Here is a 12737-nt window from a genome sequence, read left to right on the forward strand (position 1 = left end):
GAAAGCCAATAATTGATAGACATACAGCATGTTTGGAGCTAGCCGCCCCAGAGCTTTAAAGATTTATTATTCTGCTGGCACAGATCCTACCACTAGCTCTTTAAACTAGTGTGATGTGTGTGAACAAGAGGTGAAAGAGAAGTGACAGGAGTTTGATACATAGCCCACCAATATTATATTTATGGATTTATCATTGCAACAAATTAGTGAACACTCACATCAATCCTCAATGTCTGTGATTATAATGCATTTGACTACACATTGATACTCAGTGTTTTATTTCAGATTTTTGCTGCCATATTGAAAAGGTAACAATATGATAACTTTCAGCAGACAAGTTATTTTAAATACACATCATGTCCAACAGGCAGCCATCGGGACACAATCAAGCAAAACCTTTTTTGAATCCTGTAGGCAGTGCATCCTTGTGTTGCTGTTGAACATTTGTTGATCTAATTAAAAAGTCAGCTATGCAGCCCTACAAAACCTTATGAATGCGAGACCTGTGTTCATAAGAATTAAAAGTAGTACATCAGTGAATTACTGTTGTACTTGCATGAACTTTGACTACTTGTGAGATTTAAAAAAAAAAAAATTATCCTGTGCAGCACAGGCAGACAGATTCTGGTTTAAGTATGGATCAAGCTGTAAAAATGTTTGATCTGAAAGTTCCTAGCTTGATTGCATCTTTTAAATAGACCTCGTAAAGCCCACATCTTTGTAATGCAGACTTTCCATCAAAAATATAACCCCATTGACATGATCACAGATATTTTCTTCCACTTTTGAAAGATACTTCAACCACAACAGTTTCAGTGAGAGGAGTTTCATTTGAAGTCAGAAGGTTTCATACGTAGGTTAAAGTCACTAAAACTCATTTTCCAACCACACAGTTGTTTGCAAACTATACTTGTGGCAATCCGATAGCACATCTATGCTATGCATTACACAAATACATTTTCCCACAATTTGATTACATACACTACATTGACTGTACCTTTTGAACAGCTGGGAAATTCCCGAAAATTATATCAGAGGCTAATTTATTGCTCCTGATATTCTAATTGGCACAATTCAAGTTAACTGGAAATGTACCTGTGGATGTATTTTAAGCCCTGCTTCAGAACTCAATGCCTCTTTGCTTTATGTAATAGGACAATCAAAAGAAATCTGCAAAAGCTAATGAAAACATATGGACTTTCACGCGTCTGGTTTATCGTTGCAAGCATTTTCCAAATGCCAGAAGGCACCATGTTCAACTGTACAAACAATAGTATAAAAGTATAAGCACCGTGGATTCGCACAACTCAGGATTGAGAGGAGTTCTGTCTCTTAGAAATAAGCATACTTTAGTGTGAAAAGCAGAAATGAATCCCAGAGCAACAACAAAAGACCTTTGGGAAGATGCTAGAAGAAACATAGGTATATATATATTCACAGTAAAATGAGACATATCAACAAAACTTAAAATGCTGCTCACAAAAAAATGAGGCGACTATAAAACAAAAACAAACACCAGGAAACAGTTTGCAATGCACATGAATACAAAAGTCTTACTCATTTTACCCTTTAACTGCAGGGAGCATTGCTGTGTCGGAAAGAATAAACCTCAGGCTTATAAACCAAAGAACACCATTCCAACAGTGAGGCATGGTGATGGCAGCATCATGTTGTCGAAGCGCTTTGCTGCAAGAGAGATAGGTGCATCATGAGCAACAGAAAAGTATGTGGAAGCAAATCTCAAGTTTTACAAATAAGTTTCCTAATGGACAGTGACTCCAAGAATACTTTTAAGGTTGCAGTGAAAAGGTCAAAAAAAAAAAAAGAAAGTCAAAAATGGCCATCTTAAAGCCATGGCCTTAATCCAATGGAAACTTTGTGGGCATGAGTCTAAAACCACTTAGCTTCCTGAGTTATGCCATATCTGTTGGGAGGAATGGGCTAAAGTTCCAGCTCCTTATTGGCAAAAGCGTTTGAAAAGGCTACTCAAGTTAAACGATTTAAAGGAAATTTCACCAAATACTAACAAAGAGTAGGTAAACCTGTGAGTCACTGGGAGACTTACTGAAAGAAATGAAAACTGAAAAATGTAATTCTGTCAATTAATTTTTATCACATTTAACAGTTTTAATATAAAGCAGTGATCCCAACTGATATAATGTCAGGAAATGTTAAAAACTCAGTATGAACATATTTTGCTAAGATGTTTGTCATCTTCAGACTTCAACTGCATACCAGGCACAAATACACTGATTTTGATGTGGGTATAATGAGTGGAGTGTGCTGCTGACATAACAGAACAAAGTGCAATGCTTGAATTAATTGCATTTCAATCACAGTCATATGCTAACCTGCATGCAGTTCAAGTGTCTGTGACTTGTGTTTGGACTGGTTGTTAAATGTGCCGGAGCCAGCTTAGTTTGCTTTAAGGACTGAGGGTTGTTAAGTGAGCACATGCTCTGTGGCCAGAGGGTGGGGTGGGGCGGGGTAAGGGGAGTATTTTACTGCCTGTCTGGATTTCAATTTGTACCAGTTAAGATGAAGGAGCAGGGGCAGGGCACTGTTAGCTTTCAACCCACAGATGCAGCTTTAGGCTTGGGTCAACGGAGATTCATCTCCTCCTCCTCTTGTAGCCTCAGAGCATGGCCAAACAGTCAGGATGACAGACTGCCCCTGCAGAAGCAACGCCACACAGACCCACAGTAATGTAATTCCAAGGATGATGTTTGGATGAACAAGTATTCATTAAGCAGCTATTGCTTCATACATAATACACAGAAAAATGTGGAGTCACAAGTACTTTATTCTAGACTCAAAATGGTCCATAAAATTACATACAAATACAAAAGACACTGTACGTATATAGCAAAGGATAATTTTAGTCTACCAACACTTTACCTCCTCGTCTGTCTCTGAGACAAAGACAGAAGTTTTACTGCATCTGCAGAATTCACAAGCTCCAAATCTTTTATATCTAAGAGAGGTTCACACAACTTCTCCTTTTTTTGTAGTTAATGCAGTTACAGTGCCTTGTGAAAGTATTCGGCCCCCTTGAACTTTTCAACCTTTCGCCACATTTCAGGCTTCAAACATAAAGATATAAAATTTTAATTTTTTGTCAAGAATCAACAAGTGGGACACAATCGTGAAGTGGAATGAAATTTATTGGATATTTTAAACTTTTTTAACAAATAAAAACCTGAAAAGTGGGGCGTGCGATATTATTCGGCCCCCTAGCATTAATACTTTGTAGCGCCACCTTTTGCTGCAATTACAGCTGCAAGTTGCTTGGGGTATGTCTCTATCAGTTTTGCACATCCAGAGACTGAAATTCTTGCTCATTCTACCTTGCAAAACAGCTCGAGCTCAGTGAGGTTGGATGGAGAGCGTTTGTGAACAGCAGTCTTCAGCTCTGCCCACAGATTCTCGATTGGATTCAGGTCTGGACTTTGACTTGGCCATTCTAACACCTGGATACGTTTATTTATGAACCATTCCATTGTAGATTTGGCTTTATGTTTTGGATCATTGTCCTGTTGGAAGATAAATCTCCGTCCCAGTCTCAGATCTTTTGCAGACTCCAACAGGTTTTCTTCCAGAATGGTCCTGTATTTGGCTCCATTCATCTTCCCATCAATTTGAACCATCTTCCCTGTCCCTGCTGAAGAAAAGCAGGCCCAAACCATGAGGCTGCCACCACCATGTTTGACAGTGGGGATGGTGTGTTCAGGGTGATGAGCTGTGTTGCTTTTACACCAAACATATCGTTTTGCATTGTGGCCAAAAAGTTGGATTTTGGTTTCATCTGACCAGAGCACCTTCTTCCACATGTTTGGTGTGTCTCCCAGGTGGCTTGTGGCAAACTTCAAACCAGACTTTTTATGGATATCTTTGAGAAATTCGCTTTCTTCTTGCCACTCTTCCATAAAGGCCAGATTTGTGCAGTGTACGACTGATTGTTGTCCTATGGACAGACTCTCCCACCTCAGCTGTAGATCTCTGCAGTTCATCCAGAGTGATCATGGGCCTCTTGGCTGCATCTCTGATCAGTCTTCTCCTTGTTCCAGGTGAAAGTTTAGAGGGACGGCCGGGTCTTGGTAGATTTGCAGTGGTCTGATACTCCTTCCATTTCAATATGATTGCTTGCACAGTGCTCCTTGAGATGTTTAAAGCTTGGGAGATCTTTTTGTATCCAAATCTGGCTTTAAACTTCTCCACAACAGTATCTGGGACCTGCCTGGTGTGTTCCTTGGTCTTCATGATGCTCTCTGCACTTTAAACAGAACCCTGAGACTATCACAGAGCAGGTGCATTTATATGGAGACTTGATTACACACAGGTGGATTCTATTTATCATCATCAGTCATTTAGGACAACATTGGATCATTCAGAGATCCTCACTGAACTTCTGGAGTGAGTTTGCTGCACTGAAAGTAAAGGGGCCGAATAATATTGCACACCCCACTTTTCAGTTTTTTATTTGTTAAAAAAGTATAAAATATCCAATAAATTTCATTCCACTTCATGATTGTGTCCCAATTGTTGTTGATTCTTGACAAAAAATTAAAATTTTATATCTTTATGTTTGAAGCCTGAAATGTGGCGAAAAGTTGAAAAGTTCAAGGGGGCCGAATACTTTCACAAGGCACTGTATATCCTCCGTGTGATGCTTCCCACGGGAAATCAGATTGTCAGTATATCAGATCAGAACCCTTCACATATATTTGGAATACACTGTTGACATGCTTCACTCTCAGATTGTGGGAAAAGCTTGCAGATGACAAAATAAACAGTCAACATGAATATGGCTTTTGGTAGATCAGATCATTGATCCTGGGTGTTTGTATATAATGGGTTTGAGGGAAGCATATTTCCCACATTGCTGACAGTTCTGACAGACCTCTGAGGTCTAAGGTTTTCCTTTTCTTCAGGGCTCTTCAATAGAGCATCGTGGAGAGCAGCAGCATTTGTTCCTGTCTATACAAGTGAAATATTTTGTTTCTGAGTTTTTTCTCCTCATTTCTTTGACTGATTTCCCTTTCCGTCTCTCTGTTTTTCAGGTACCTTGTGCTAGAACATGTGTCTGGTGGTGAACTGTTTGACTACTTGGTGAAGAAAGGCAGGTTAACACCTAAAGAAGCCAGGAAATTCTTCAGACAGATCATGTCTGCTCTGGACTTTTGCCACAGTCATTCCATATGGTAAGTGACATATTCGTCATGGAAAAAGACATATGATAGACATGGTGATTACATTCATTTAGATGCTATTCATTGCCTTTTGATGTTTAAATATCCAAGTGCAGTATAGTTGTGCCAAAAAAGTGAAATGCTATTTTTTCTTCACTATGCATTCTTAAAACAAATGTGTTCAAGTATATGAGCTGTTAGTAATTAGATAGATTTCAGTAACATGCATTATATAAAACGTTTCGGAGTTACATTGCAGCACACACAAGTTCTGATGCACAATCGTCCTTCACACTAAAACAACAACACAAGCAGTTTTAGGCAACAGTGAAAGCCAAAGACTTAATTTTGAGATAATGTGTGTTGAAACCATAAAAGCCACGTTCATTACCTGTAATGCATTCAAATGTCACTTGCATTTTGAAATATAAAACAACCCAAAAAGCAGCCATACCCAGGAGGTGTAACAAAGTCAATTTGGCTGTCATACAACGTTGAACAAATAACGAGTTCCCCGGTAATGAATTCTGAAAAGATACAGATTCCTCCTGATGTTAATCTGCAGTATAAACTTCAGGCAGTTTATTCAGATCTTTGTAGTGCTGTTTAGCTTTCAAAACACTTATTTATTATGGAGATTACAGAACTTAGAAAACTTGATACTGCTTCTTTTTATGAGTATCGGTCACAGAAATAGTCAAATATAAAGACACCTGTCTTGTCTTAAGATATATATGAATCTGAGTGCAGTTTATTTTATGTTTCTCATGAAAGGGAGGTTTGTTTTTGATTCAACAGCCAAGACAACCAAGCATGGTTAATGATTACGACTTAACACATAACTTGATAAGTTAATAGATCTTTCTAGATGTTTACCTCTGGGGTTGTCTGTTGTCAGCTTCTTTACAGGCATCAGTTTTAGAACTGAAAAGAAGGAAGGTTTTTGTCACAATATTTTCTTAGCTGTGCTCCAGTGTGATACATTGTGTTTGGCTCCAGGGGGTAGTTTAACCCTTTACGCTTCAGTGCGTCGTAGGTGTACCGCCGGCGGTACACCTACTAATTTGCATAGGAATTTCAAGAATGTCCGACGGCTGCAAACACAATTATACAAACACTATACACCGATGGAAAGCTTAGATTCTCATGAATCCGCCGGTATAAACCACTTTCAGATGTGATTACCACAGCGGGTGAGAAAAACACATTTGTCCGACAAAAACAAATATTCATCCATCCGTTCTCTATACACGGCTTCAACGCACACAGCGCGACTCACATTTCCGGCTTCATTATTACACACAGAAAAAAAGATTCCACAAAAAACGGCCATAATCCAACCTTTTACATCCAGACAACACAAGCCAGTAAACTATTTTGTCCAAAACATGTCCTGAAGTCGGTATAAAATCCCCGAATCGTTCGTTTTCAAGGAAATGCACCTCGCGATGTGCGTCCAATATTCCCTGTATTTTTCGTCATTTTCTAAATTTAAAAATAGAATATTAGCAATTTTTTGTACTGAAAACGGCTGGAATTGACTGAAGCTTAAAGGGTTAACTGTTTACCAGCTCATAGACGAGAGGCAATCACATATATACTTGAGGAGTCGAACATGTCAGCAGGGACTGCTTTAGAGTGCTCATTTCTGTGTGTGCTTGTTTTTTGGTTTATATGAATGGGAAGTGTAGCATGTATAGTATTTGTGATGATAAAACAGAGCAGGAGTGTGAGTGAGCTGCATTTTATTCTCATGTTCTCACAAGGCATAACTCAGGCACCACAGAGCAGAATGACTTTATGTATTTATTTTTACATTGGTCATACATAAATACCGTACAACGACAATGTTTTTGCAGAAACGGGAGCAACAGATTGAAAGATGAAATGTATGGGCAGAATGTGTACCTCTGTCTGGACAGTCATAAAAATTAGGAGTTTTTAATGTCATTGATCATCAGACGGGCTGCACAGTGGTTCAGTGGTTAGCACTGTTGTCTCACAGCTAGAAGATCCCTGGTTCATGTCCCGGCCTGATCCTGGGATCTTTCTGTGTGGAGTTTGCATGTTCTCCCTTTGCAGCATGCCTTTTCTCAGGGTACTCCGGCATCCTCCCACAGTCCAAAACCATGTGCAGGTTATTTGGTGATTCTAAATGTACGTGTGTGAATGGGAGTGTGTTTGTTTGTCTCTCTACGTAGCCCTGCGATAGACTGGTGACATGTCCAGGGTGTCCCCTAAGTCAGCTGAGATAGACTCCAGCCCCTCTGTGACCCTAATGAGGATTAAGTGGGGTGTAGATAATGGATGGATGGATGATCAACACACAAACAAAAGATATTCAGTTTATTATGATGTAGTAGAAGGAAACCCCCTTGTACATTCACACAACTGAAAAGTTAAAAAGGGTTAAGCAGCTTTCAGAATAGTTGGTGAATTATCAAAATACTTGCTGATTATTTCGATGTCAGTCAACTAATGGATTAATTTACCTCTATAACTATTCTGTGTGCCTAAGGACATTGAGAATCCACTTATATGACAATATATGACAATCCTGCAATGCAGTAGGGGCATGCAAATTGTTTATTCAATCAGTTTGGTTAGTCTTGTTGTATTTGCTTTAGATATTTTGTGCTGCTGATTAGAAGTCTTTCAGTCAAAGATGTTTAATTGTGCTTTTACTGCGCATGCCAGCCAAATCGATCTGACAGGGTGTGTATATTTCAGTCTGACAATGCAAAGCAACAATAGGACTTTAAATGAGCTGCTACTTTACTTGTATTATTTCTGTGGATTCACTAGCTAACTATTAAAAAAGAAAGCTGTCATTATCCAGCACTGTATGATTTTGCTTCCTTGCTGATCACACTGCTGTAATATTCACAGACAGCAGCTTTAGATTTAAACATCAGGAGATCATCATAAACCCGAGCACAGCCATGGTCAGGCCATGGCCATTGACTTTTGTCATTGGCATTAAGACTGCTTGCCAGCCAGTCAGCTCATGATGATAATGTGCGTAATCCCATCGTAACTTTTGTGCCAAGGCTGGATGGCTAGAAGGGTTGAAGAGAGAGCGACAACAAGAGAGAGAGATTTTTTACTCCGCCAGACCCAGTCTAGTATGTTCGATAGTTTTGCTGAGTAACAGCTACTGATGGTGAAGGAAAACCAAAGCCAGTGAATAACAGTCATAGTGTAATATTCCCTATAACCTGCTGCTGAGTAGTAAATGCCTGGAATGTAGATTAGCATAATGTTGCACAGTTAATTAAAAGGGAAGAATTAAACTGATTTGTCATGGAATTATACAATTGAGTTTTTGTGATTAGATATGCTTTGTATTCATGTATTGCATAGTTTGTAGAAGAGGCAATTTCATTTCGACTGTTTCTATGAAATATTAAAGCCACTCTGAGAGCTGCTGTACTCAAGCTCCTGCATCCTTGTGTCGAAATGACTTTACACTTTGCTAATTATCTTGGGCAGATGCACTTGAGTTCATTTTATTGTTTGATCCGTCAAACAGGTAGTTGTTGGGTTTAATCTTGAAGAGAAGTATAAAAAAAACACGAGATAATTCTTGTATCACTAGAAATAGAACAAACTGTCCCACCTAAAGGGATAAAAATTACAAGTCTTTTATCAGTCTATGTAAATAATGCCTGATAATGACTGTGAGAAGAGCAGATTAGACCAATTAGGAGAAGGCATCTGGGACTGACATTAAGTGCACGTACATACATAGATTATCAAAGCTGCTTTGGAGGTGAGATTCACGGGCAGATTTATCTCTCCCTTCCTGTTTTACTTTGTTGCTGCCTCTCTGTCTTAGCACCTCAAATCCCCTCACTAACACTCCTAGAAAATGATGCCTTGTAAATTTATCATGAGAAGGATTATTTGGGAGTGTTGCTGCTGCCGCTCGCCCTCCTCCCAACCTCAATTAGGGGCAAACAGACAGACAGACGCAACCCCTCTCACCTCCCTTCCATTCCCACTAATGAGATCCCAGCATCCCCTCAATAAAGAAGCATTTCTGCAATCATTCCTTCCATTTCTACTTGTCTGCACAGGGGACCAACACAGGCCATTAGAAGTGCTCCTTTTTCTCTGTGACTCACCGTGCGGGGGGGGGAGTAAACACATGCTCCCCAACCTTCCTTTTTCTGCACACCTCCCGTTTTCACCGCTTCTCATTGCCTCCTGCTTCCGTCCTCCGCCCACGTCCTATCCCCAAATATCTCTCTTGAGCCAGATGGATGTGAGTCTGGATATGAATGAAAGAACGTAGAGGGAAAAAGGGTTGTTTATGACTCAGTGTTTCGTCTGTCTCATTCAGATTGCTCTCTGATTCAGACAGAATTTTGTTTTTTTTTATGTGGAGAGAGAGAGAGAGAGAGAGAGAGACGAGGACAGAGTGAAGCACATGAGGATAGCTGACGGAGAAGAGGCAGAGATAGGTGCAGGTGGAGTATAAATAGACGTGGGAAAGGAATCTTTGTTAAAGGAAATATGTAATGAAGGCTGCGCCAGTGACAGAGTCATTGTATGTTAATATAGAACCAGTGTCACACTAGCTGCCTGTTCCCCTCTTTACCCCTCACTAGGGCACATCCTGTGTTTTGTATTTGAAGTCTTCTGACACGAGATCTGCAAACCTGTGACTCATATAGAGAGACAGGCCAACTGACAAGCTGGTTGAAGCAGAGATGAGAGCACAACCCACATATAATGATATGATATTTTTCTGATCTTGGTGAAATTTCGTCTTTCCATCCCTTTGCAGGGATGTCACAGGTCAGGTTCAGATACAGAACAGGTCCCGAGAGGTGATACCAATTCAGTTTGTTGCTCAAGGTCACTACAACATCGTGGATGCTTTGAAGGTGTAGTCATAATATTGCAGAATATTCATTTCTGTGTTAACCTGAAGAATCCAAATAACAGCATCTTGTCAGTCTTGACATTCAACAGAACACACAGTTTAAACAATCTCCTGTAAAGTCGATGTGGCAGTCAGCCGTAACTGCAAACGCACACCAGAGATGCAGATTACTTGACAGGAGCAAAGTTGTTTTCCTTTAACATTTGAGATGCTGCTTCTGAGCTTTTTCCATAAAACTGAACAATGTTAAAAGATATTACTTGCTTTCAAGACAGACACTAATAAGAATGTGTAACATAAATGACATTTGTCATTTTCTACACATTTGTTGTTGTTTTTTTTTGCTACACTTGATCTTAGCATAGAAAGCTCTGTATGCTCCGATTTATGATAAACCCAGTGCAGTGTTTCTGTTGTTATGTGAGTATTGACGATACTCAACCTGACTCAGCCTAAGGTCAAGTGCACCACATTTAACACCAAACACACTGAGTCATTGTTTTTGAGACACTTAAATTTTGAATTTTTTTCTCTTTTAAAATACAGAAAAAAACATACTTTAGTAGTTTAACAATAAAAAATGATGTAACTCTGGAACAACAAATCCTCTCCACTCAAGTATGCTTTTTTTTTAAATAAGAGAGTGATAAATACATGGGAAGTTGTTTCTTCTGAAAAAAATGAATGAATACCACATGTGGAATATTACTAATCATTCAAAGCAGTCAAACAACATGCCTTTGACGGCTATTTGCCACAACTATAATACTATCTAATTTGCTGCGTATATCAGCAACACTCAAGTTTGGACACAATCCCTAAAATTAAGTTTGCAATTCTTGGTGTGTGAGTGATGAACAACTGCCAGGACTTATAAAATTCATCAGTACATCCCATCAGAGTGAAGCTAACTTTGTCTAGTAGCAGCAACTGCAGTATCAGTAGTAGTTTGGTCCTTCACTTCAGTAGTTGTAATGCACTCTCAGATGCAAGTGATGGCATGTTATTTTTTATTTTGGATAGTCAGCTTCTGCAACAGCCTGTAAAGCTACAGGAAAAGACTTGAACCTCACATTTCCTATGGTGAAGGGATCCAGTTGCTCTCAAAACATTTTTGCGGAACATTTTGGGTCCACTTGCACCCTCAGACTGAAGGGTCACTGCAAATCAGTAAAAGTTGTTCTGAGTGGTCACCTTTGTCCTACAATATAACATTTCTTTCCTGATGGGAGTGGCCCCCTACCAAGATGACAGGACCTCCATTCACAGGGCACGATGGGTCATTGAATGGTTTGAATTTAGAAATGATGTGAGTCATATTCTATGACCCTCACAGTCCCAACATCTCGACCCAGTGGAGCACCAATAGGAGATCAAAACAGCCAAATAGGAAGCAGCTTTTACGAGGAATAGTGTTGTATTGCTGCAGTTGAGTTCCAGAGACACATTTACACTGATCTGGGAGTAGTTGGTGGCCTGCCTCTTTAATAAGACATGTTATTTGGGGTTTTTCCTATAATTTGCCACCAACATGCATCTCCCCAGTTCTTACAAATATAGAGGAAAGTCCAAAATGTGTGAAACACTGCATCCTATTTGTATTCAAACCTAATACACAGTGTGTTTGATAGCGTCTACTTGGTATAATAAAACTGATGAAGAATTTTGAACTGTCAGGGTCCAGATTTGAATCCCATCTACTCTCATTCAGGTGTAGCACATGTTGTAATTTTGCTCCAGAAAGAGAAGCACAATTTCACGCAGAGCACAACACATCATGCCCTTTTCGTCACCCCTGTTTTTGTTGTTTCGCACTGCCTTTGGTCTTCCCCCCGTAACGTAATTAACAACCTTACGCGAGTGTTTAATACAAAGTGACTGTGCGTGGGCGAAAGATAAAAAGTCACAAAAAGTGACTCTAACTATTTCAGAGCGTAACCTGTCCCTCTAATTCATAGCCTCATATTACGCGCTCATGCACACATTTAGTCTCGCATTCTCTGATGTGCAATCCTGTGATGTGCACATTTTTTCTGCCACCTACACGTGCACAGACACCTGGTCCAGAAGTCACATTAAAGCCACGTAGGGGCATAATCACGCACATCATCCATATCCACCTTTCTCAATCACTTTGTCTCTCCCACACTGTCATTAGCGGCTTTATTCCTCTCTTCCACGTTGCTTAGAGAGCTGCATGCATCACTGGAGACGTACATGAAGCATGTCACTCAAGCTCCACAGTAGGGATGAAAAATAGTGACTGCTATGTGTGGCTAAATGAGGAGACTATATCATTCCTCATATTAATTCCTAAAATTAGAAATTTCCATCACGATTTACGCTGTGCATGGCTTTGCACTGTGTGAAGCCTGAATGGTTCTCTTTATTACATTATCCCGTTGCCCCCTCTTCTTCTGACATACTTTAATGGCACCAAACTAGAGACTCAACACCATTAACTCCTATTATTAACATAATGGCAGGAGAGGAAAAATGCTCATTAATTTAATCTTTTTTTTTTCTAAATCTACTGTAAATCCTGTTACAATTTATGCTGCATTCAGATGGAATTCTGTCTTCTTTGACTTCTTTTTCATCTGTGGTCTTTTGGGATGCATATTTTACACTGTTTTCTGAACCATTCAATGGCATTA

The 12737-nt window shown here is 39.6% G+C and overlaps 1 protein-coding gene across 3 annotated transcripts in view; it reads left to right on the forward strand.

Annotated features, from left to right (window-relative positions):
• brsk2a (BR serine/threonine kinase 2a) overlaps positions 1–12737 on the forward strand; it is a 192165-nt gene that overhangs the window by 125720 nt on the left and 53708 nt on the right. For all 3 annotated transcript variants that reach the window (XM_051951625.1, XM_022189945.2, XM_051951626.1), the window contains exon 4: positions 5061–5201. In XM_051951625.1, the coding sequence (XP_051807585.1) occupies positions 5061–5201 (141 nt within the window). The remainder of the gene's footprint in view (positions 1–5060; positions 5202–12737) is intronic.

Source organism: Acanthochromis polyacanthus, chromosome 8 (genome assembly GCF_021347895.1).
Source record: "Acanthochromis polyacanthus isolate Apoly-LR-REF ecotype Palm Island chromosome 8, KAUST_Apoly_ChrSc, whole genome shotgun sequence".
Lineage (NCBI taxonomy): Eukaryota > Metazoa > Chordata > Actinopteri > Pomacentridae > Acanthochromis > Acanthochromis polyacanthus.